General features: G+C 34.5%; 1 protein-coding gene across 2 annotated transcripts in view; it reads right to left on the bottom strand.

The window, feature by feature from the left end:
• The window catches only part of LOC131043302 (alpha-mannosidase), a 228,837-nt gene that overhangs the window by 13,386 nt on the left and 189,052 nt on the right, over window positions 1–26,399 (bottom strand). For both annotated transcript variants that reach the window (XM_057976493.2, XM_057976492.2), the window contains 5 exons: window positions 4,074–4,186; window positions 3,850–3,925; window positions 2,104–2,214; window positions 1,916–2,011; window positions 1,658–1,705 (listed from right to left, as the gene is read on the bottom strand). In XM_057976493.2, coding sequence (XP_057832476.2) covers window positions 1,658–1,705; window positions 1,916–2,011; window positions 2,104–2,214; window positions 3,850–3,925; window positions 4,074–4,186 — 444 coding nt within the window. The remainder of the gene's footprint in view (window positions 1–1,657; window positions 1,706–1,915; window positions 2,012–2,103; window positions 2,215–3,849; window positions 3,926–4,073; window positions 4,187–26,399) is intronic.

The raw sequence follows: 26,399 nt of genomic DNA, 5'->3' as shown, positions 1-26,399 counted from the left end.
ATTATATTGTATATGGAGAGTATTCCCATGAGATAAATCCCTTGACCTTCATCACACTAGATGAATATTAGAAAAATTAGATGTATGGTATTTAGATTGTCCCCATCAAGGCACCAATATGTAATAAATAAAACAATTTAATTAAGTTTTTGGCTTTTTTCAAAACTTATTCAAGACATTTTCATCCATCCTTACTAACAACTATATAACATAGGTCATTAAAAATTATTATAATTATGCTGAATAAAAATTAATATTAAAGGATTGTTCCATCAAAGAAGAAATTGTTGAGGTTTTATAATGAGGAGCATTTGTGAGCTGTAAAGGCAATCTTGCACTACCAAAAAAATATTTTAATTTAAATTTTCTAAGGGTTTTATTAAATAATGTTGTAGGAGGAATAAATTTATAATAAAAGGACATACTTTATTAAGTATTACTTTTGGGTGTGATCCTTTGGGAGTTACCATTTGTGACCACTCGTAATTTCCTTCCTAAATGATGGCTATTTAAAATGAATGTCAAGAAGAATTTATTGGTTAGTTTCTATCTTGGGGGTCCTATTGAGTGGAGTGGGTGGCCTAGTTGACTAGCATTCTTAGCATGTTTGAGGGTGGAGCTAACAAAGCATCTAGAAGTAGTAAAAACAATTTCTAAATGGGAAATATGTTTCCCCCTTGATTATAAAAACAACAAATGGTTTAAAATAACCCATTGTTGATTTAAGAGGGGGTCTTTTGAAGAGCTCCAAGAGGAGAAGCAAGTTTGTAGAGAATAAGGCTAATTTCAAGGGGATATTTTGTGGTAGCTCTTATTAATTATTGTTTTCTATTTTAGATAATTTTATTATCAATTTTGTAATAGTTTTCATCAATGCATATGGCTGCAAATTAATGTAGTTTTAGTTATGTCGTGTCATACTATCCATTCAGGAGTTTTTGAATGAAAAATATGAGACATTTCTTGCACATTTTGAGTTAATTTATCATTTTATGAGTTGCATTGTATATTGTTGAGAGTCTGTGAGAGGGTTTGGAATACCGTGCATCATTTTATTTAAGTTGTGCACTTTTGAAATCAACACAAAAAACAAATTTCAAATGTATAGGATCTAGTTTCTTATTTATAACATAAAAAACATTGATTCTTCTTTATCCTATAAAAAACATTGATTCTTCTTTATCCTATATTATTGCTCTATTCATCCTTAATTTTAGTTCTCTTTATCAAGTTATTTTTTCTAAGATGGTAAGAAAATGAATTTATTAATGTATAGGAATCAAAACTCCCTACTACAGCTAAATTTGGTTTACTAAATGTATTTTTTAATATGGTATCTAGATGTGAAAAATCTATGCAGACCCCTTTTAAAGATGGTTATACTATAATATATTCTATTTTCTCTACTCACTAATAATTTAAAAATTATATGTGCTACACAAGGAAATTTATTATTGTGTTCTTGTGTTGAGCTATTTCATGTGTAGTTAAGAACTTGGTCATGGCAACATTGATATATACTTTTCTCCCAAGTCAAATTGTTGGGTTTGTGGCTATTTATTTTATGTGGGTTAAATATTTAGAATTTTTTCATCATGTTTAAATTATCTTAAATAAGTATAAAATGAAATAAGGTAATATTTAGTTTGAACAATACCTCATATAAATGGGCTAATCGAAGAAGAACACTTTCATCTTCAAGTTCCTATTTAAAAACCATTCCAATTATTAGTAATTAATATAATATTACTTTTCTCTACATCCTAATGACACCAAATAAAATTACTATATGAATACTTAATTTAAAACATTATAAATCTAGTATTCTATTCACTTCTATTTGATTGCAAAAAGGAATTTAATATACTTGTATCTTTTGTGCAATAAATATGATTTAGGGATCAAAAGTAAGAACCTGAAGGGTGATTAGTGCAACATTATTTGGTAACGAGTAATTTAGATCCATTGTTGTAAAACTAGGATGAAAATCATTCCAATTTTGGGCCTCTTGCTAGACAAAATGCACTAGTTATATTAGAAAATAAAATTGACATCTAATAATTAATTTATTTATAAAAAAACTCAACGTCTATAAATATGTACCTCTTGTGAGAAAGCTAGTAATAATGGGGAATATATTTCTTGTCCAATAGTGCGACGCCATTGTGCACCACTTCCAATGGTATTGATGCTAACATAATAAATACCTCTTACCTAGAAGAAACAAAACTTGCATGAACATATACTTTTACTTCATATTATTCTTATATGAATAAATGAACTACCAAATCAAACATCCTATATAAGATCATCTCTTTTAACTATATCTCTTTTAACTATAGGAGGATTTTAATTTTAATCGAAAAACAAATTTATTAAGGAACATTATAAAAAAATAGTTGCATAAAGATTATACTCACATCATTAATATGAATGGATCTCAATATTTCAATCAAATAATATACATTTGATTAGAAGGTTTATAAATGTTAAGCTTGTTATTGACAAGAATAAGCTCAAAAATAACATATGATGTGAACCAATCTTACGTCAATCTTGATAACTCTTACTAGGAAATTTTTGAGGAAAAGGCATTCATCATCTTACTTTGAGGAGATAAACTTATTGTATTAAAAATAGTACTCTTTAAAGTGTGAATAATTAAAGAAAATAATTAAGAGGGACACATTAGGAAAAAAATTAAATAAGAGAACATATTTTGTGAAAAAAATGGCTAGTGAATAGAGGTGGCTACAAATTGTATGACAAGAATAAAATATCTATTTGGATGATGCTAAAAATAAATATATTTAGCATTTTAAAAAAATTCTTAAAACTCACATATCTCAGTTAGGTAGCATAAGTGCTTGTAGTACAATTAAATAAAGATTTAGATTCTAAAAGAGCTCTTAAAAATGGTAGAATTTCTAATAATCAATCATGTATAAGATAACAACAATTAGTACAAATCTATAAGACTATTATTGTGATATACATATAAATATTTATTTTCATAATAATATAAAGATGGTCTATGAAATAAGGTAATTATGTAATGTAGTGTGGTTTTAGTATATTGTTCAACTTGAAAGAGCTCAATTCTTGCTCTTCCCTATCCCATTATATGACTCAATTTAGGTATTTTCCTTGTCTAAAGTTGTGAGCTAATGTTTTGTATATTCTATTCCTCTGGATGAAGCCTAGGTGTGAATTAATATTTACTATTTTGAGTATACTTCCTTAAAAAATAGTCTAATATCTATATTGAAATTTAATATCAAATAAAATTAATATATTGATTATCAAATCTATTTTGAGTTGGACAAAAAGGATGTAAATAATGAACACTAGATAGTGAAACCTTATAACAATAAAAGTGAGATTATATATATCTTCAAATGTGCTTTTTGGATATGGACTTCCTCTTACCTACACAAATTGGATTTGACTTTTAATAAGGAATTTTTTGCATATAGGTTCTCTTAACTATTAAAGAATGCTTGTTATAGAACCTATATAAGAATGCTTGTTATATTTTCATTTTGTAGGTTCTTTAGTTAATTTTTGATCAATAAATATTTCCTAATTTTAGAAAATTGAGTTCACTTAAGCTAGATCTACTCTAAGACTATTCCTATTCCATAATTAAAACCACCAACTTTATACTATTTCCTATCACTTTGCTATGTATAATGACATGAAATTGACCACTTCAATGCTTCAAGTTTGTAGATGTCTTGACATTAATTCAATTAAAAAAAATCTAGTGATTAAGCATTTTAAAAGGAGACTTAGATTATAATATTATCAAAATTAAAATATAAAAATTGCATTTTTTAAATTGCATACCGTTAGTCCTTCACACTTTGCTTCACAAATAGTTTCATTCAGAGCTTCACCAATACCATCATCTTTGAGCAATCGCCTGGTAAAATAAATGAAAATATTTTAGCTTTCAAAATATATGATCTATGTAAATAAAATAAATCATAATATTGCTTCAAATAATTACTAATGTATTAAAAATTTAATAATAATTCTATTGCTTCCACTCATGTTATGTATAAATAAACCTGTGAAGCATCATTTCAAGTTCTCCATCTTGAATGCTCGAACCTCCAACAGCACGATCAACCAAAATTGAAAATTCATTGTTGTCATCTATCATATATATTCCAAGATTAATCTGCAAAATGTTTTATAGAATTTAATATATGATAAATATTTGAAGTTTAAAAAGGAAAATTCAATAAAATACAAGATCCACTATGAAATTTGAAGGGATTGATGAATTAAATAATCAAATAGAGAATTAAAAAATAGTTAATTTTGATGTTTTAATTGAATTTATTTTCAAAACAAGACTATGGTTCAATGAAAATAATATAAGATATTATGCTCTCAAAGTAGAAAAAAATATTCATTTAATTACTACGATGGTATTTTATTTTTAAGACTCACATAAAGACATAAGATCTATGACTTGTGTGTACCATCCAAAACAAAATAAAGGGCATTGTATATACCACTTTGGGATAGTCTAAAATGGAGTTAATCATCATTGTATTACAATGGAATTAAAATTTTGAATTTGTCTAATAGTGAGTACATTATGAAAATTGTATGTTTATGTTTTTAATATATTTCACATCATGGAAGATAGCAAATGACATTTTTATATTTAATTCACATATTTTAATTCTTAAAAGATTTTGTATTCATCATATTAGATTGAATTTACAATTATAAAATTGAATCAAGTCATTTTTGTAGTTGTAGATTTGAATCCAAAATTTTCCAAATTCAAAATTTAAACTTAAAATAATGTCGTCTTTCTATATTGATCATTTGAAGCTACCTTTTTGAGAGAAATTAAAGTCAAGATCTTTTCATAATGGAGAAAAATTAATAAATAAATTAACTTCTTTTTTGATAGAAGCCTAGTAAAAGTAGTAGAAAAATACAAGTACCTTGAGTTTGATCTTTGTAACAAGATTAGTTGGGATAGATACAAAGAAAAAATAATAAATGTAAGACTTTATACTCATTATAAAGTAGATGCAATAATAAAGGTTTATGGGATTAGAAAACCACGGGAATCATATTCAACTTGCTTGTCATAAGATAGTAGTCCTTTATGTGTGTGAACTTTGAGGGTAGGCTTGGTAAATAGATTTGTCTGTTGCAAATTTCTAAGTGACTCGTCCAAAAAGAAGTGACAAATGTTCCAACAGTTGAAGAGATTGTTATAAAATAGCAATTTTCCTCTATGTTTGAGCTCAAGACAACTCCCTCATATGACGAGGTTTTAAGGATTTTCGTGTACTTTTAACTTGAAAGTACAAGAAAGAGAAAAGACAAAACTAAAAGAAAATGAATGATATAAACTCCATGATAGACATATGAATATAGACTATGATTTCCCAACTAATAACAAACTACAAAGAGGGTATTATCACCAAATATGTTTGGAATGCAATGATGATGAAAGAAGGAAAATAAATTTCAATATACAAGAAAACAAATCATCTTAACACATTCAAAGCAAGATACCAAAGTATGATTGTGTTTCATCAATTTCATGCATCATTTGAATCGAAAATCAATGGATTCTACAAATACACAAAGAGATTACCAATTTAACATACAAGAACCAAGAAATAATAACTCAGAATCACATTTAAGATATATAAACCAAATTCATTCTTTATTATATTTTTGAAAATATACAAATCCAAAAACTCATATGTACAAACTATCAAGCCAAAAGTCTTTATACAATCTCCCCGAAAAATTCCGCAAAAGTTTTTCCTCCTCTTAAAATTTTCATTAGAGAAAAGCTCTGAATTTTGTGGCTACTTGATCCACTGGAAGATATTCGAAATGAAACTCCATAGCTAACTTGTAAGACTTTTGACTATTGTTCTTATAACAAATGAATAATGTAAAGAGAATCCATATTCCTTGAAGTCATGTAACAGAGAGTGCAAAATTATATCCTTCATTGCAAAAGCTCAGCATTTCCTCTGCATAATTGAATGCAACTTCCTCTGTCTTGAAACAAATCTACTTTTGATTTGAATGCAACAGTGTTGTCTGACTTCATTTTAAATCCTATTAGTTTCTCTTCTCCATGATGATAAGCATCATGCATATGTTCCACCTTGTTCAATTCTCCCACAATCCTTTGCCATTCAAATTATCAAAGCACTATCGACTCAATTCCTTTGGCAAAGTGTCGGCTTAAACCACACATATTGAGTTTATATTTCTAAGCTTAAAAATGTTAAACTATCATAGTTGACTGATAATTTTAGACTTGATATATTGCTTAATGTATGTGGTCACACTAAGAATATTTAAAAATGTTAAAGACTAATATTGTTTAGACTTAATATGTTGCTGAATGACTAATATATTGCTTGATATGACAACTTCTTTTGTATTCCCCATTTCGCATGTTTGCTAATTCGGTGGGTGATAAATTTTCTAGTGCCGAGTCGAACCAGAGTTCATCTTTTGATTTATTCTAAATTCATCCATAGGCGTTTGAAATTCAAACCTCGAACTTGCAACCGCTTAACGTAGCAAAGAAGAAACGTGCATTGTTTTTGATTGGGTCAATATATTCTTTTGAAATCTTACTACACTGCGTCAATGACATCACAAAACTCTCTGGGAGGAAACTTAGTCTCATCTTCAATAAAAACTTCCATTTTAATCTTTCCGTAAATCAGTGGTGGAAACTCTGAAATTTTAATATCTCACAACTTGAAAGGCGTTCTGGTCTGAAATCTGGCCACGTTGTCAATAATGATTCCAAAAACCTCTTTGCCTAACTGTTGCACGCTCCAACTACTGTGAAATCACAAGTTTAATTGTTTCCATAAATAAGTAAAAATTCTAGTTTTAAATTCATTCTCCCAAGAGTGCGTCTTGACTCGAAAATTTGCTACATTAGGTGAAATATTACTAGAAATACCTTCTCGAAAGGATTTTGCATAAAATAACATGATTTCGAGATTTAATTATTCTGGCGAATCTCAACACATTGCATGACTGCTTCCAAAAATTCTAGTGAGACGAAGGATGGCTCTTCTTCAAAGTGACAATAAATCATAAACTTCTAAAGATGGATGAAGACAATGTCAAGCCTATAAAACATTTGGCATTATCATTTCATAGCTAGAATTGCCTCAACAAAGGTATTAGATGCATGATAACACTTGTCGTTTCAACATAGAAAGTTTAAATTTGGTGATTATGAAGCAAGACCACCAAGTAGCAATGTGTCAAATTAAAGGTGCAGGCAAAGAGAGAATTCAATGAATACCAATTACATCTAGGTCACTCAAACTAAAAATGTTAGTTTTAATTTAACTTATATTATTTGAAACACATACTTTTTTGTTGGAGGCATCAGTGATGGTTTAGATGTTAATGTTATGAGATTTCCACAATTTATGTTGTATTATTTTGATTTTTTCTGGATTCGATTGTGTATGTATTTTTTATCATCAACGTTTCGAATCACACTCTATGATTCATCATTGGGATGAAAAAGAATTCTGGAAGGAGATGAAAAATAGTGAGTTGCAGATTTGAGAGAGAATAAAAAGAGATGTGGGGTAGGAGATGGCACGAGGATCAAGGGAGAAAAATAATAGAAAAAACAAACAAAGGAGAAAAAACCAAATAGCCAATGAGATCACCTAAAAGCTAGAAGACAAAAACCTGTAGAATAACAACACAAAGACAATAAATAAAGAAAAAGCTAATAACAAGAAGGAAAAGGAAAAAACGAGGAGAGAAAAATAACAACACAAATAAAGAAATAATAAAATTAGAAAGGACAATAAGAGGAGAACTAAAAGAATATATATATATATACAAAGGAAGAACAAAAAAGCCAACTAACGAAAAAATATATAAAAATATTAAAACCTACAAAATAAAGCACAACACACCAACAAAAAATTAAAATAAAAAAGGAAAACCTATATATATGTGTGTGTGTGTGTGTGTGTGTGTAGATACATACATACATACACACACACACATAAAAATATATACATACATATATATGGGAAAGCACAACAAGCAAAAGAGAATAAACAACACGGAATAAATTGCCAGAAAGTGAAACAAAAACGACGAGCTAAAATAGAGCCCCACAAAAGAGGGCGAACCTAAGGCAGAGAGAAAGAGACAAAAACCAACCAAAGGGAAGGAGAAAACAAAAGAGGGGGAGTAGAACAAAAGAAGAAGAGGGAGATGAGCGGACGAAAAAGACCAATAAAGAGGGGGGAATAAGTCAAGGGACAAGGGGATGGGGGGTACAGGGTGGGGTGGCAGTGATGATACTTGATGAATGAAAGTAGCGAGTGCCAAGAGATACTAAGGTTCGACCCATCATCACTATTAAGATTGGAGGGATGATTGATAATTTCAATAACCTCTTTTAGTTTCCTTTAAAAAAAGTTGTTTGTCAAGAGCTCATGGTTTAAGTTATCTTCATCACAAATCCGATAGGCTCTTAAAGCAAGGGTTTTTAGGATCCCAACTTTTTGTCTTAGATGTTATTTTAAAAACACACAAATTATAGAGAAACATATTTGGCCAATAATGGTGATAGAGAAAGAGCTAGGTAGAATGAAGAACATGTGTGTTGAAACATAATGACACACAAATGAATAAATAGGGCATTATCATGCAAGAGTGCTCAACAACTACCTGGGCATTATAAAAAAACACAAGAGAGAAAATTTAGGACAATCTTGTAGGAATTTTTTTGATAAAATCTTATTATAACAAACAATTTAACTCCACATGAGACCATAATGAAAAAACTTGTATAGGAGCAAAAGTCAAATAAAAGGCAAAAATATTGATGGCCTAGTCAAGGACTACCTTGTATCATGTTAAATACAAGACTAATAGTAAATAGTGCTCAAGGAAGAGTGAGAAATGAGAACATGCCTATTTTATAATAAGGGGTGGTGGATATAATGCCTCTACATCACAAAGAGTGTGACCTATAGTGACATCTATATCAAGTATAAAGACAATCTAAGAGTGGACAACCTAATTGCCTTGTTTGAGAAGGCAAGACTAAACAAAACAATAAGCTTATTTATCAAGATTAAAAGTAGAAGATCCAACATGAAAATGGTCTAGAATTTTCACAAGGGTAATTGGTAAACACCTAAATTCATGGTGTGTCATACAAAGCACTTTTGTTGGAGTTCTTGCTCCCATATATTGTTCAAGATTATAGATGTTAGTTAAATAATTCATTCATTAAAAGGAAAGGAATATTCTAAACCAACAAATCAAGAAGAGATATACAAACAAAGATATAGGAGGCAGAAACTCTACTTTTTATATTGTATTAAAGTTTCATTTAAGATATTTACAAAATACACAGATATCAACTATTTTTATTTTAAAATGATAAATATATAAATGCTAGGCGTGTATTAAAGGTTTGCAATTTAATTGGTTGAGAAAAACTGGTAATGATGATGGTATGTTCTTTAATTACACAATCTACTAAGTTTCAAATCCCCCAAATTTAGAATTAATCTAGGTTTGACCCTTGGGTGACTCTAATAAATTAGATCCCCTTAATCATGATAGCTTAGCCAAATGATGATTTTCAAATGCAATGATGTCCATATATAAACAATTAACTTATTTTCATAAAGAAAGAAACTAAATAGAAGATTTTTTATTTTTAAATTGGTAAACATACAAAAGGTTAGGTATATAGAGTCAAAATTACTCTTTGAACATCAATCAATTTTGATTTTAAAATGGTAAAGAAAATTAAACAACTTGCTAATCTTCTTATCGTTTTTCTGCATCGTATATGTAAATGGTATAAAATTATTCTATCTTTGTAGAAAGAATTGAATAAATGGAGTCTAGTAGGTGGTTCAAGGCTATTTTCAATGACATCATGTGCAAACTCAAAAGATCATGGATGAAACAAAACAACGAATGGATGAGCAAATAAAATATTCATTTGAATGCATGTCCTATAAATAAAAAAGATATAAAATATTTTGTTTTAGATAAGTTTTGCAAGCATACGTGGAGTAATGTGCTAGGGAGAAAAAAAGCATTATCTTGAAGAGTTCAACTTCACATGTGACTAGCAACAAAAAGCATACACAATAGCTAATATTCCATCGAGAGTCAAGATTCTTATTGTTCAATTAAGAACCAACTCTCATCAACTCCGATGTGAAATGGGAAGGTGGGAAAGACCTTAAAAAGCATGGGAAAAATGATGTGTATCTTTTGCAATACCGAGGGAGTGAAATAAAAAATAAAAAACTTTACTATGCAATGTGATGCTTCCAGGGACATTAGAGACAAGCATGTCAATTTAATGATAGTTAATTCTTGGCATAATTTTATTCAATGAATAGATGATTGAGAAGATGAAGATGCTTATCATTTCCTTAAACAAAGAACAAACTAAAATACAGAAGATTAATAGGATAGGATTGAATGTACCCTAGACTAGTTTTAGAGAATGACCATGTTTTGGCATAGAGTTGATCCTTTCTTTTCATTGATAGGTGGGAGTCCCCTCTGATGGGTAAATTTGCAGGTCTCAAGGGCATAGCAGGTATGAGTATAGAAGAAAGGCTTTGAACACAGGGATCTTGGGATTTTGGAACTAACAAAGCAGGGCCCCCACTCCAATATGTAGGGCTCTAAAACTCTCCAAGTATTTGTTGGGCCCAGGTAGTGTCAAGGTGTGCCATTATCGGTTCCCCCTATTTTATTTTCTTTTTCCTATCTCCATCTTTTCTATTCTTGCATTTTGTTTTAGTATGGGGTAAAACAAAACTGGTCTACCAATAAAACAACAGTACACAAACCTTCACCTGGTTTTATCAATAAAACAACAAACCATCATGGGGTCCATCTGTGGTGAATCAGAGGGAAAATTTAACAGTAATTTGTCAGCAAGATAGTTTGAAGGGGTCCCACTTTTTCAGCAGGAAGCAATTTTTTGTTGATCGGGGGTTAATGGTGGGGGCAGATAGTAATCTAAAAGCTCAGTTAATGAGCTCAATGTTAAACCCTTTTTGTCAAGAGCGTTGGAAAGCTTCTACAACCCTACCTGAGGCACCTCAGTATGTGGCAAAATTCGAAGGTTTAGACGGGCCTGGGGAATCTGTCATGGCAGATTTTCTCTAGAGATAGGTAGACAACACAGACGACAAGTTGATACGAGTGAATGAAAAATAGTATAAAGGTATTTTAAGACATAGACAAACTTGAAAGTTAAGGCAAATGCATAAGAAACGATTTGCAATGATTTGATTGAGGGTGAACAGTTTTTCTGACAAGAATTTTCAAACCAATATGGAGCAAGAGGGGTAGAAAGCAAATGTTAAGGTAGGGTTACAAGAACAAGCTGATGTTAATGAGAATACCAAACCTAATTTATTCTAGACAAAAGTATACACATCAAATAAAGAGGACAACATGGAAGATAAGCAAGGAAAAAATAAATTATACCCCAACATCAACACCATTATTATAGTCTTCTAAAGTTATGTGTGGAGGAGCTTATAGAAGTAAAAAAGAGGCTCAAAGCTCTAGAAGCAAGGAACTGGGAAGAGGAGAACAAAGTATACAAAGCAATAGAGTATACAAGCAAAATAGAGAGAGAGAGAGAGAGAGAGAGAGAGAGAGAGAGAGAGAGAGAGAGAGAACAAAAGTCTTAAAGAGCAAATCTTAGACATGTGGATCAAAATGGAAATAGGATATCAAGAGTTGGAAACCATAAAACAGGAACTAGAACAATTTAAATCAAATAAAGATAAGGGATCAAAACCGATAGAGGGAGAGGACATGATACAAGTAAAAGAAAATCAATTGGTATTAGTTGATTTGGAAACTAAAGAGTCTAAATTAAGGGAGTAGATAGAAGAGGCTAAATCTTGGTCACAAGTTGTAAGTGGATCAACAAACAAACAAAAAGGTATCATTGAGCAACAAATCAAAATATAGATAAAGGAAGAACAAGACAAACTTGGCAAGGCTGCAAATATCATTATCAAAGGAATCAAAGACTTCAGAGAAAAGGAGAGAACTGAAATTCTAGTTAGGGACTTTCTTAGAGATAAGTTGGAATGGAGAGGGGTTATTCGACAAGCGAATAGGGTAGGAAGGAAGATAGACATAGGTAGAGATGGGAATATAAGAGTTACCTTGAGAAACATAGAGGATAAAAATATGATCCTCAGAAATAGAAGGCTACTTAGAGGTTCACAATTCTATCTAGTTGAAGATCTGACATTTGTGCAGTATGAGGAACAAAGGAAGGAGTGGGATAAAGTAAAGACAACAAGAAATGAGGGAAACTGGGCATGGTTGAGGAATGGGAAAGCACAAATTAGGGAGCGCTACGTGAATGAGAAATAGGAAATAGGGGCCCCACGGGACTGCTTAAGTGTAGTAAGTTGGAAATTGCACATGTTATCCATGGAGTGTTACAAGCTAGGGTTGTTGTTGCACCAAAAGATCGTCGTGTCAATGCCCGATAACACCACTAGAATTATAGAATCCACAAGAGGTTGTTAAACCATGTCGCGAATCCCTACGAGGGACGCTGGCCCACTGCCAACAATCCCCCTCCCAGTGTCACTCACCGCGACCTGCGTGATTTGAACTCGTGACCAAGCTCTGATACCACTTGTTACAAGCTAGGGTTGGCGTTGCACCAAAAGATCGACTTGTCAATGCTCGATACAACCACTAGACTTGTAGAATCCATAGGAGGTTGTTAAACCATGTCACGAATCCCCGCGAGGGACGCTAGCCCATTGCCAACATGGAGAAGATGTCCCGGGGTGGGGTCCATAGCAGAAGGGAAAGATATTATAATTATTCTTGAAACACATGAGCATGATTGTTGTAAGGTTATGGATTTTGATGGTTACAAAACATTTTTAGTCTAGAACAAAGGAATGGGACGGGTAAAGGACATGGGGGATTCACAATACTTATAAAGGAGAAAGGGTATGAAACCATTATAGTTGAAAAAGAGGACCCAAATAAACAATACATTTGGCTGCAAATAATAGTAAATGAGTCAATTTTTAGGTTGGCTGCTTGTTATTTCGCTCCTAAAAACTCTAAGTTCTACAAGAGAGGGAATTTAGACAATGAAGATCCTTATGCATCTTTAAAAAAGATGTCTATGTATTTAGCACCTTAAGAGAAATAATGCTAATAGGTGGCTTTAATGCAAGAACATCTAATAACCAATCTCTTCAACTGAGCAGTAGTGAAAAAGGAGAAAATAATCCTCTATGGTTGGAAGAAGGGGAGGGTCAATCTTGGGAAAGAGTCTCACAATATAACAATGGTAATGTCTCATACTTTGGGGTAGAATTATTGGGGTTTGTGTAGTTTGTTTGGTATGATTATTTGCAATAGAATGAGGCGTTGGACAACGTCAGGGATATCACTTGCAAAACATATAATGGTCAGAGTGTGTTGATTACTTGATTTGCTCTCAAAATCTTGTATCTAGAGTGCTAGAGTTTGACATTGGAGATTGCCCTATAGAAATGAAATTTGACCATATGCCTCTTTTTGTCAAACTGGACTTTGCTACATGCAACCCACAAATTAAACAAGATCTTTACATGCAAAAGAAAACAATTACTAAAGGAAAAATCATCATAAATCAAGAAAATAGGGGCATCTTCAATGTTTTCCTTAAACTGTAATTCCATGAACTAAATAACATGATGGAGGGGGAAAGATTCAATAAGGAAGATGACCTTGTTCATAGCAACCTGTTGATACCTATTATACACAAAGCTCCGAGTGCTTGCAGAAGGACTTGAAGTAAGAAGAGTTTTGTGAATACTTTCTCGACAAACATGCAGTATGACGAAGAGTGCAAGGCAACCAAGAGATCTTTGAATGAGAAAGATCTAAGCAAAGAAATAAGAAGAAATACGCAAAGTTGATTCAAGCAAAAAAAGAAGAATATGTAAATACAAGAAGGAAGGAGTTAATCTTTCTTGGTAGATATAACCCCAAAGATTTTGAAAGGAATTACAACAAAAGAGAAAACAAATTGAAAATAGTATCATTGATGCCCAATGGATTAATTATGAAAAATCTTCTTTATGAGCGGATTCACGAGAAGAACTCTCCTCCCATAGTGAACACATCAGTGGATTTGTTCATAGTAGAGGATATCAAACATGGGGTAAAGAGTCTAGCAAATGGAAAGGCAAGTGATATTGATGGGCTTCAAGCTGAATTTTTAAAGTGGGGAGCTGAGCTTCTCACTCCTCACATAAAAGAAATATTCATAGTGTCATTCGAGATGGTTTCCCATCAAATTGGACAACTAGTGTGGTTATCCCTCTCTTTGAAAGTGGGGATATCAATAACCCATCTAATTACTGCACTATTATGGTCAACCCTCTCCTAGGCAAACTTTTTGGGAGTATGGTAGAGTGTAGAATCAATAATTGGGTAGAAGGTGAAGGTATTAGGGCCAAAGGTCAAGCTAGTTTCAGACCTAGACATTCCACCATCGATCACTACGTCACCCTTCGACATTTGATAAAGAAAATATGGGACAATCAAGGGGAAGAAGCATATTGTTGTTTTGTAGACTTTAAGAAAGCCTTTGACACAATGCCTAGAGATAAGTTATGGAACATAATGGAAGATTTAGGTATACTTGACATATGTAGAGTGACAGTCCATAGGCTATACAAGAGAGTTAGAGAAAAAATTAGAACTAGGGAAGGAATGTCCAAGTGCTTTGGTAGTGACATTGGTGTTAAGAAGGGGTGCCCCCTATCCCCCACTTTGTTTGGTTTATACATTGATAAACTAGAAACATGGTTAAACAATTTGGATGGTGAAGGTGTTCATCTTGCGCGTTATGTGGTGAAATTACTTTTAAATGCTGATGATCTTATCCTAATTTGTAAAATGACCCGTGGCTTGAGATACCACTTAAGGGCTCTAGAGCACTTTTGTATGGAGGTTGGGATGTAGGTGAATATTTCCATAACTAAGATCATGGAAAACTCTTTAAAGGCAATCCGTTGGAAATTGTGAAAGAATACAAGTATCTAGGGATTGACTTCCACTACAAGCTTAGTTGGGAGACTTGTAGAGCGAAAATAATACAAGGAGGATGGAAAGCATCACATTTACTTCAAAATAGGTGCAAAAATGCTGAATTATGGGATTGGAAAACCAAAAAAACTCTTTTTGGTTTGTTGGTCACACCGCTTGTTCTCTATGGTTGCGAAGTTTGGGGGGGGATCATGCCAAACTGTGGATGGAGACAGTTAAAAAGAATTAAAAAACACCTAATCACAAGCAATCTCAAAGTTAAAACATCAATGCCATATGAAATCCTTTTTGCGGAAGCAGGTACTTTTCCATTAGAGCCATCAACAATAACTTGGTTAATAAGTTATCTAAAGAGGTTGAAAACATGGATAACCAATGGTGGCCCAAGATTGCAATGGAAGATGATCTTTACCGTAGGAAGAAAACTTGGATGAAACAAAACATAAAGTGGTTGAATAAGTGGAACATCAAACTGCACGATTGCCTTAATACCAACAAGGAAATAAAAAAGTTTGTCATAGATAAGTTTCAAACTGCCATGTGGATTAACCGCATTGGGCGCAAAAAGCCGTATTACATCAAAGAGTTTAATCCAACTTGGGATCATGGAGAGAAAGCATATGTAGGGGCAGTTATCAAAGGGAAAACAAGGTTGTTAGTGGCATAGCTAAGGATGGGTTCACATCATCTCAGGGGTGAAACAGTTAGGTGGCAAAGGCCCAAAGAGGTATGTGATGAGAGAACTTGCTTGTTTTGCGGGATGAGTGCAGTTGAGACTAAATGACACTTTCTCATTGAATGCACAACATATGAGGATATTTGGGCTTAGTACGATATCATTTTGAAGGCCGACAACATGCATCGGTTATTTGACGAGGACAAGATCAACCAAACTACTAGTTTTCTAATCAAGATACATAGCAGGAGATCAAACATGGAAAAATATATTCAGAAGTTTTAGAGTTTGTGATTTTCTTGATCCCATAGACTGTTCAGTCTCATGAACATCAGTAAAATCATTCATTCATTCATCTTTTAAAAATATATCCATTTTTAATGACTTCAAAAAGTTCTATTTTTCGAATAGGTTGTAATATATAAATCGATTTCAAAAAACCTTTTAATGGCTTCAAAACGTTCCATTTTTCGAATAGGTTGTAATACATAAATCAATATAAAAAAAAACATTTTAAAAAAAGCCACCTGACTTTACATTGCGCGGTGCCATTTATGAACTTCTCAAACAGTTTTGATTGGAATGTGGATTAAATTTGATTGCGTTCTGTCTCAAATATTAAACTGTTTTACAAGAAAATTCAGCAGGGAATGCGGAGAGATCTCAGTGACTGAATTGTACGAAGCCGTAAAAGACTCACAGATTGCTAAAGATGCAGAGGATTACACACAAAAAAGTTCATAAACCCACAAGGAAGCACTGTACAAGTAAGTCATATTAAGTCCTCTTTTAATTGCTTAGAAAAGTAAAATGGATCGAAAGCCAGATGCTGGTGAAGAAAGAAAACACCAGACCGAGGAATTGGGTGATGCTAAATGTATTTCAAAGATATAAATCCCATGAATTTCTTGATTAATTCCTTAGGGGACTTTGTGGACCTAGAGTTGAGATTATAGGCCGAGATTTAGTAATCCGTGATTGGAACAGAAGGGCTGCTATGTTTCCTGTCAAAATGCTTAAGAATATGACTTAGGAAGGATTCTTATCTCAAATTATAATCTAGATGCTGGTATAATGGTCTGGACTGCAAATGAGTCACGAAAACTGAAGAAGTAAGCCATCCTTGACCTAAAATCCAGATCAAGAAGAAAGTTTTCTGGGTTGCAGACTGGTAATATGCAAAAAACTGGTATAGAAAACCTGCACATTGAGATTTACGGCTGATCCCAGGGTATGAGAAACTTATTATTGTAGAGGTATATCTACTATGATGATGATATAGTCTATAGAGAGAGGAACACGATTAAAAGAAAAACAGGGAATAAAAGAAGAAGAAAGGATTTGTTTACTTATATATGCTCCTCTTTATCATAAAAGTACAGGAATCAATAATGGAAGGACTATTCATTACTTGTATCAATTTGATTTAGCTAAAGATCACGAATTAAGAGTTTATCTCTGTTGTAGCTAAATATGGAGCTTAGCCTTAAAGCCTACCATTTTTATTGTTGTGGAAATTTTTCTGGAATAAGGAAGGATCGAGTAATATGCTTCGCATTGAGTAAGCTTTATGTTTTAAAAATCTTAATAATAATTTGTTCAAATTTCTAGAATTTTATATACTAGAAGCTAGAAAATGCATATCCAATTTCAACTGAGATCATGTTATGGTGTCACTGCACCGACACTATGTCATGTTGCTTAAACACAGTTTTTTGGTTTGGGTCGGCGCTAGAAAAACCATAGAGACAATATTTGAATTACAGATGATTATCCATCTAACGAATCGTGGGAGTTACAGAGTTCTTGTTTCCAACTTTGTTTCTGTGAATAAAGGGAAAGTGAGGTAATGGAGTAAGCATACCACCAACATCAATTTCTCTCATGAAACGCTACATCCAAGCCCACAGAAACAAGGAGGGGCATTACCAATTCTCTATTCACATAGTGTAAATCAACACCCAATCACCACCCTCACCCAAGTACACAACTTAGTCAGGAACAGCTCCTAACCTATGTTCCAAGGAGATTTGTCTCGGATGCTTTTCTGGGTATAGTGGAATCTTGTAAGGATAACCTGCACCCAAAAGGAAAGGCAAACACCTACATACATGTTCAATCAACATCAGTCCTAATCCATTCTAATGCAAGCAGACAGAAGTTGGTATATGAGACATGAGAGGAGTTACACGGGTCTGTTGTCTACCAAGCCCAAGGAATGGTTGCTTCTCACCTCCTTGCTAGACTTGGTGGGCCATGTTGCTTGCCCTTCAAGTCCATTACGCATACACACTTCACCTTGTGAGTTTGGCATAAAGAGTGCAATTTGGTTCCTTTACTCCCAAGGTCCTTATGATGACTTGTGATCCCCTCGTCACCATTGGATTAGACCTTTATCCTTCCCCCACAAGATGCAACAACAGATTGCATATATTTCATATGGAATGAAAATAAATAAACAATGCTACTATATTTGCAAACAGTTTCAGTCTAATATTTATTGGCCATTTGAACTAAATACTTAGTTATATGAGACTAATTCATGTTAATGATAATGTAGCTATGGTCGGATTCCTTTAGGCCGACAGTCAATCCAAATGTCTAATTGGCGTATCGGCCTTAGACATTTATGTGAACCGATTTATTTGATATAATTAAATGACAACTAAGTATATGCGATTTGCTTATGTTTAATATAAATGATGTAATTAAAAGTCCACCCATAATTATTATTTATAGGGCCGACTTGAAAGTCTGCCACCCTTACATTGGGTCGTGACCTCTTGAAGGGTGCCGACTCTTGGAGAAGAGTCACCCTCGATAGGTATAAAGGAAGGTAAAATCTTCCTCTCTTGGCAATCAATCACAACATCCTTCTGCAGTCCGATTACATCCTTCAGCAGATTGTATTCCATCATCAGCAGATCGCACCTTGTATACAAGTCAGATTGAAGATCGTAGATTATACTTTGACAGTCCGTCTATCCTACAGTGATTCGGATCTTCATACTGCAGTCTATGGTGAATTGATACATTCCGCTTCAAGAAGTGAAGCATCCTTGTAAAAATATACTTATATTGGAAATATAATCTGAGACTATTTGTTGCAGGGTTTTTCACTTTCAAGTTGGAAGGTTTTCCCAGGGTACATGCGGTGCATTATTGTTTGAATTGTTTGAATTGTCTAATATCTGCTATATTCTAAATCTGATCACTAATTTAACAATTCATACACATGGATCTAATGGTAATACCAAACCAAATATTATTATTTCTGAGTTTATGATGCTGTCAACTTATATCAAAATATTATGTTATTTAGCAATTATGACCAGTGGAATTAATCAGATATGTGTCTGTTAAACCTCTGCCATTAAAGTCTGATACATACCTTATCCTTGCTGTAGTAATTCTGCAGGGCTGGATTAATTGGGTCTCACTATTCAGTGTTGACTTTCGGTACCCTGAATGCAGACCCTCAATTCCTGATTTGATGATTTCTCTGTGCTATTGATGCGAATGAAATTGGCTGAAACTTTTCTTTCTTAAATGACGTATTCTGTTTATTCTCCTCCTCTCCGATAGATTGCTTAATGTTTATTCGATGATTGTTAGCTATACCCAATTCTATGTCTAAACTTCTGTGATCTCATTTTTTGATCAATAGTTCCTTTTTTTCATTTGGGTATCCAAAGTATATACAGTGATCTCTTTTTGTGCCCCTTGAATGCTAGGTCAAATCCCCTCTTGTACCCCTCCCTGGGTTTGGAGAGACATGTTCTTTCCTTGGGACACAATCGCTTGTATGGGAGACATCATTTGACCATTGCCTTTCATCATTAATGACTTGTTTGGGATTGTTTGCTGAAATAATCCCCATCGCCTCTTCATAAACTTATACCAATCACATCATCTTATAATACGTGTTGTTTGTCTCTTCATGAATATATTGAGTAGAATCAATAGAATGAAGAATATTAGGTATTAGTGGATATTGCACAACAGTAAATAAATCGCTATCCTCAAGATACTTTTACCATCGGTAGTGTTGATGGGTGTTTTGTGACCACACCAATATAGAATAAAGTTCCAACGGTCATTTTATCCTCTCTTGATCAAAATCATGTGTATGCTAAGATTGCAAGAAGATCATACAATGACTCCAAGGTTCCAACTGCGTACTAGCGACTTTACGATGGATATAGACTCATTTGGTTGATGTGGCTGGTAATCCAAGGGGACTTATGCACACTTGAAGAAGACTTAAACAAATTTAGAATTTCAAGGAGACTTTTGCGAATGATTTGGCAATGGATAACTCTTATTTTTTGGGACTTTTTAATGAAATAATGCAGAAAGTAAAATGGGAAAGGGTCTAAAAAGACTAAGCTAAATCTAAGAACTTAATAGACAACAAAGGCTAGGTGAGATCAACCACACTTTACTTCGCCACTATCAGACAACTACATACAGTGGGTGCAGTCTTCAAAGGTTTTGCTTGTAGGATTCTAAACCATTGATGAACATCATCAAAGAACAATGTTCATCCAATAATCTAAGTTGAAAATGCACATGTAATAGCTCAGTCCAACCTTACACTGCATATAGAAATCATCTATCGGCAAAAGGTATGAGTGTATGATCTCATCACAAAGCAATGCAATCTATCTCGTTCATCTAAATACTCAAAGCAAATCTATTCTAACTGAGGAAGATGAAACCATGCAAGTTTTAAAACAACTCAAGTGAACGCCAAAAGTCAATGCTTCACTATTATTATCTAAGAAACTTATCACAACAATCTCATACAATTCTCCCTCTGTTACAAATGAAGGGGTGAGCCCCTTTTATAGGCCTCCAAGGGGAAAATGAACGGTCCAAACTACAATTCAATCAATGGCTAAGATTTAACATGCAAAACCCTAATCAGGGTTTGACCAAAGATTCCCAAATATGATGCCAAGTAGTGGGGAGAGCCATTAATGAGGAATCTTGCCCAATACACATTAATTGCCCCTTGCTCCCAAAAAGGGCGTCCCTAATGCAATAAATGCCTATCACTTCTTAAATCGTCCATCATGCATTAAATGAGCCACTACTTCCTTGAATATGGCAGCCGCCATGCATTAAATAAGCCACCACTTGGCCAAATGTCCACCAACAATTAATGCACCATCATGCCTTCATGCAATCAATAGATTCTTGTCCAAAATTGGACAACCATTATCCCGTTCATTTATGGCGAATGCGATGAATCTGGCCATGACGACTTCCAACTCTCCTACGGAGACACTTGGCATAGTCTCTAGTTTGATTCCAGCAATGAAATGTCCTCTTCACATTTAGAGAAATATTTCTCCCATCTTGATGCCACTTCTTGAGTCCTACGCATTGTGCTAGAGAACAAGGAAACATTTTCCAATTGTTGCTTTGAGAAGGATTCCACAAAAAGGAATTCGTGCAACCTATCCTTCAGATGGTCAACTGTCAGCTCTTCATCAGTCAACCTTCTTGCAAACAATGCTTCTACTACATTACGGATTTCTTCTTGAACCTTCCTGATTGATTCTTTCAATGATGTTGACTCCTTGCTGAACGTTTCAAAGAATTGAACCTTCCTAGTGCAGATTGCGTAAAACCATCAAGGGAAGTCATATATTTCATTCTCCTAGACGACCTTCTAGTCAATCAAAGTTTGCATGGGAATTTCCATTAGTGCTTTTAGGCGCAAAATTGTTAAGTCTTGAAAGATATGTGCATCTTCCCATGAATTGTCCACAGTTTCAAGCTTGTTCAGGATAGCAAGGATTCTCTAGTGGAAGTGAGCCAAGTCTTGAATAAATTTACCAACTGAAGTGAAGTTGTCCTCTACCCACTCCTTAGAGCACTAAGCTCTTCTCCTTATTTCTTCAATGGCATCAATAGATTCCTTGGGAAGAGAAGAGGGAGGAACAAAGGATGGATCTTCTTCTCTGAGTGGATGCTTCAAGCGTCACAGATATTCACACAAGGCTTTGTTCTCTCTTTTTAACTTCTTATTCGTCTCTTCCATTCTTTTTATCTGCTCCTTCAGTGCTAAGGAAGATTCATCAAAGTCTTCCACTACTTGTGCTTTGGAAGCACACCCTAAGTTGACTTTTGTGATTTCATATTCATCAAGTGAAATCTTGTTTCTGTCTTTGTTGACTCTAGGCACAACTAGGTGTAATGTCTTAGATCCTGACTCATCCCTTGTGATCTTGGAGAACTTCCTTGCCGCCTTCTTCTTTGTTGGCCTCTCTATCTTATTTAGAAGTTCTTCTAATTCCTGCGCAGGATCTATCTCTTCTTCTAAATCCTTCCTCATCCTTTCCTTCAGCCAATCTGGAGCGGCTGCTGACTAATCTTGAACTTCTAGTTGTGCCTGTTCCTATGAAACCTCTTCAAAAGTTCCTAAGTCTCCAAGATTTGTTTCCATGAAATAATCTTGATCCTGCTATTCTGGATTAGGAGGAAGTTCCTACCCTTGACTCCTTTGTCGAACAGGTCTATGGGAAGCACTAATACTGAGAATATCCTGTGCTTGTAAGTGTCAAGATCATCTTCCTTCGGCTGGTTCCTTGTAACTCCTTCCAGGAACATTTCAACTTCGTGTACGCTGGAAGAGCTAGCAGGTGACTGTGCTTCTTCTATCCTTGGCCTTTTTTGTTGCAGCTCTTTTTGCTGAACTTCCTTTCTCTTCTTTGCTTGTGAATTCCCAAGAATGTTTTTCTCTTTCCTACGCTTTGATCTTTCCTGCGAAATTTCCTCTTCCCTAGCTTGGGCTCCTAATGATCCTTTCGTTGCCTCACTATGAGAGTCTAGGTCTCCCATCAACTGGTAAGTTAGGCAAGCATTCTTTGCCTTTAACTTTGTAATGTGCTGCTCAACCTAGTGCCTAGTGAATTTCAGGACTGGCCAACTTAGAACACTTAAATCATCAACTACCGGCTCTGACCAATATGGAGCTTGGATAGGCTTATCCTTCTCCTTTTCATATTCTAGTTGAACCATATTTTCGTCCTCTTCAACCTGATCTAGCACCTGTCTAATTTCACAAAGTCTTATCAGGTTGAGAGCCAACTTGGGAAACATCCTTTTCCTGACTTCAAAGTCATCTATGGTGTTGGCCCAGTAATCTTCCAGTTGAATCTTGTGCTTGTGTTTTACTCCAGCAACCATCCTAATTTTATTGTACGAACCAAAGAATGTCCTTATAGTGTGAAATGTCAAGTGATAGAATAACAATTCATCTACTAACTTTTCCGTTGCCGTCAATGTTGGACACGTTTCCGTGTAATCTCCTATGACAATTGGGAATTCAAGTGACAACTTCTTCTTCTTGTGGATTTTTTCATAGGCGGTCAACTGTCTGGTAACCTCTAGTAGCACCATCTTGTTTGTTGGATATCTTGGCAGCTTATATGGTTTGTCAGAGAATCCTTGGACATAGATGCAAGTGAATTTCGGAAATTGGATATACCAAGCTTTGTACTTCTTTACTAACTTTCTAGTCTCCTGCGACAACCTAGCATGAAGTCCTCCTTGCAGTGATCTGGTGATGTACATTGTGAATGTGTTGTTTGCTTCCTTGAAAGAAATATTATATAAGTGCACTGTGAATAGCACTCATGAACCTTTAGTTGTCTTTGGTCCACATCCCAAGGGTCCTTTTCCTAGCAATCCATTGAATTTGCCCATTCTAGCCAACGAGTAGATGACATATTAACTAATATAGAAAAATTGAGTTTGCCTTAAATTCTTCAACTGCTGGTCCAAGTTATGGCTGATTATCTTCGCCCAATCTATCATTCTTTCGGCTTCCATTACTTCACCAACGAAGTAAAACATCCAAGGTTCAAACATGAAGGCCTGCGGACATCCCATAATTTTGCTCATCATCAACACAAGGTCAACATACTCCTGTTTAAAATCCATGCTGGTGATCTGCTTAGGTAGCTTGGAAATATGTGGCTTTGGCCTCTGCATTCATACTTTGTTGACTAGTCCAAAACATCTCTTGAAACCAGCATCATATATCATTGTTGCTCTTTCCTTGCTCTTGTACGTCATAGACTGGTATGTTGGAATTCCAAACGTTTCTCCAATTGTTTTAGCTTTGAGGTTGGCCAGGAGTTTGCCATTCGATGCCAAAAATGCCCTTCTTTCAGCATTGTAATGATTTGCACACTCTATAATTAGCTCTGGGCATTGGATGGCTGGAGGGAAATTGGCAACTACAACTATCCCACTCTTGACAGTCCTTGTGGCAATGGCTGACGGAGCATGTCCAGCTGTTCCATAAACTCTTTTCCTAAATTCTCCCAGCCTGAATGTTCCCAGGTTAGTGTTGCTGAATTCTTTCCACTTTGAAATAATCTTTGATTCTGAAAGAAATCCTCTTTGCTTGTTCTTGATCTAAGCCTGTCGAGAGGTATTTGCTGTAATGTCCCACCCTCTCTAGGACACTAAAAGCTTGAACAGTTGAAGAAGAACACCTGCTTGTTCTTTAATTAGATTAATAATGCTATACGTCTTTTTGAATGTGATCTTTCAGAACTAGACATAAGTTGTGTTTTTTTTGTTTTGAAGAGTCCCACTTTGTTATGGTTTTGCAACATATATAGAATAAATAACCAACTGAAATCAAATTGTATACAAGTCATTGAACTACTGATTTTTCTGATTCTTGAAAGATTTACAACATATGGGCACCATTGAAAAGGATGGCCAACTTGTAGTCTGAGCCTTACAAGAATTCAATTAAGCATGCCTGATTTTTTTAGAATCGCTATCGGTTGTGGGTGAAGGTGTCCAAGAGCTTGTTGATGACCAACTTGGAATTGAGTTAGCAACCAACCAAGCCACTCAAAAAATGATTTGCAGAAGCTCCTTCGATGATGACTTCCCACTCTTTTGATGTTCCCTTGTTTTGTCACAAGTAGTTGACTAGTTCACACTAAATAAAATATGTATTTCCCCTCTTGCTATTTCAAAATTGCTCTTAAATGGTACAACCAACCAAGCAAGTTGGTTACTCAAAAAATTGATGATGAATCATTTGAAATTCCAAAACCCCAACATTGAAACCTCTTAAAACTTTCTTCTTGGACAACCAATTCTTTTCCAACTTGAGCATAGCAGATTTGACCTCTTAAAACCCTTCAAAATGCCTAGGTAGCGGACAACTAAGCAAGCATACAGGTCACTCAAAAATTCATCCAAACACCTTCAAACACTTTGAGTCTTTTGTTGTTGCATACTACAAACCCTCTCCTTTGGAGCTCTAACACACCATGTGCAGATTGGAACTCCTTGGATTCTTAGTTTGTTGAGAAAGGGGGTTGTTGGTAGCAAGCACCTCACTCAGATTTTCTATAACAACAACAGAAACTATCACAGCTGATTCCAAACTGATATAAACTTACTCAAATCTGTTGGTCATGATGTGACTTGATAATTCAATGTTGAAGATACAAGGAAAGTACTCTCCGACACTCCAAACAAGATGAAGTATGGGTCAACCTCTCAAGCAAGCAACTCCTTCAGATTTCAACCAGCAAAAAGTCTTCTAGGACTGATTTCTTTGTAGCCCAATTGAGATACCTAAACTAGAACCTTGCACACTCTTGGCTAGTCTCTCACAACTGCAAGTGAGTAAGAACAATGGAGCTTTCTGTCTCCAAGGTCTTCAAAACCCTAATGTTGATAAGCTCCACAAGGAGGTAGAAATATTTATCATCAAAAACATGAATAGAAATGAGTCTCCAATGACCTTTAAAAACCTTTCCTCAAGTTGCCCTAATTAGGGTTGTGTTGTGACGTTTTCACACATCGCCCCATTGCAAATGGGGACCCATGTTTTTTGCTTTTTAGGGTTTGTTCTTTAGGTTTTTTAGGGTTTTGTTAGCTAGCCTTTGCATTTTGAACGTCGCCCAGAGGATCAATAGGATAAGCAAGTCCGGCTTGAGTGAAGTCCTGATCCTGAAATTTGGCTAAGTCTGGAATGTCCTGATCCTGAATTTGACTAAGTCTGGAAACTGAAAAACCTCCAAAAACTAGATTTTGCAATATAACTCCTGGAGGTCTGAAACCACTCTCAAACATCCTGAAAGTATATATGGAATATAACTTAAAGTATAAGAAAGAAGAAAAATAGAAGGAAATGATAGAAGGAAATGTCACTTATACTTAAATGTTATATTCCATCAAATTTATCCTGATAGAGAGTTCGAAAAGTCAAATTTCGCTCGTGTCCCTCTCCAAGGGACCAAGGCGAATCGCTCGTGTCCCTCACCAAGGGTCCAGAGCGAAAATGCTTAGTTGACCCATTCCTGACCTTGTTTGGACGAATCGAGACATCAAAGGCATGGTGAAGGACGAAATGAGCATGATAGAGCATCCAGACTTGATCAAAAACAACGCAATGATGAAGTTTTTGCCTAGAGGGTCAAATTCGCTCCTGTCCCTCGCTGAAGGACCAGAGCGAAATTCTTCATAAGGTACGATCTGGGCAAAGATCAAGCAATTTTTATGTTTGAAGGCAAGAAAGGAGATGAAT

The sequence above is a fragment of the Cryptomeria japonica genome, chromosome 5, assembly GCF_030272615.1.
Source record: "Cryptomeria japonica chromosome 5, Sugi_1.0, whole genome shotgun sequence".
NCBI classification, from domain to species: Eukaryota; Viridiplantae; Streptophyta; class Pinopsida; order Cupressales; family Cupressaceae; genus Cryptomeria; species Cryptomeria japonica.
This window is presented reverse-complemented; position numbering and strand designations above follow the sequence as displayed.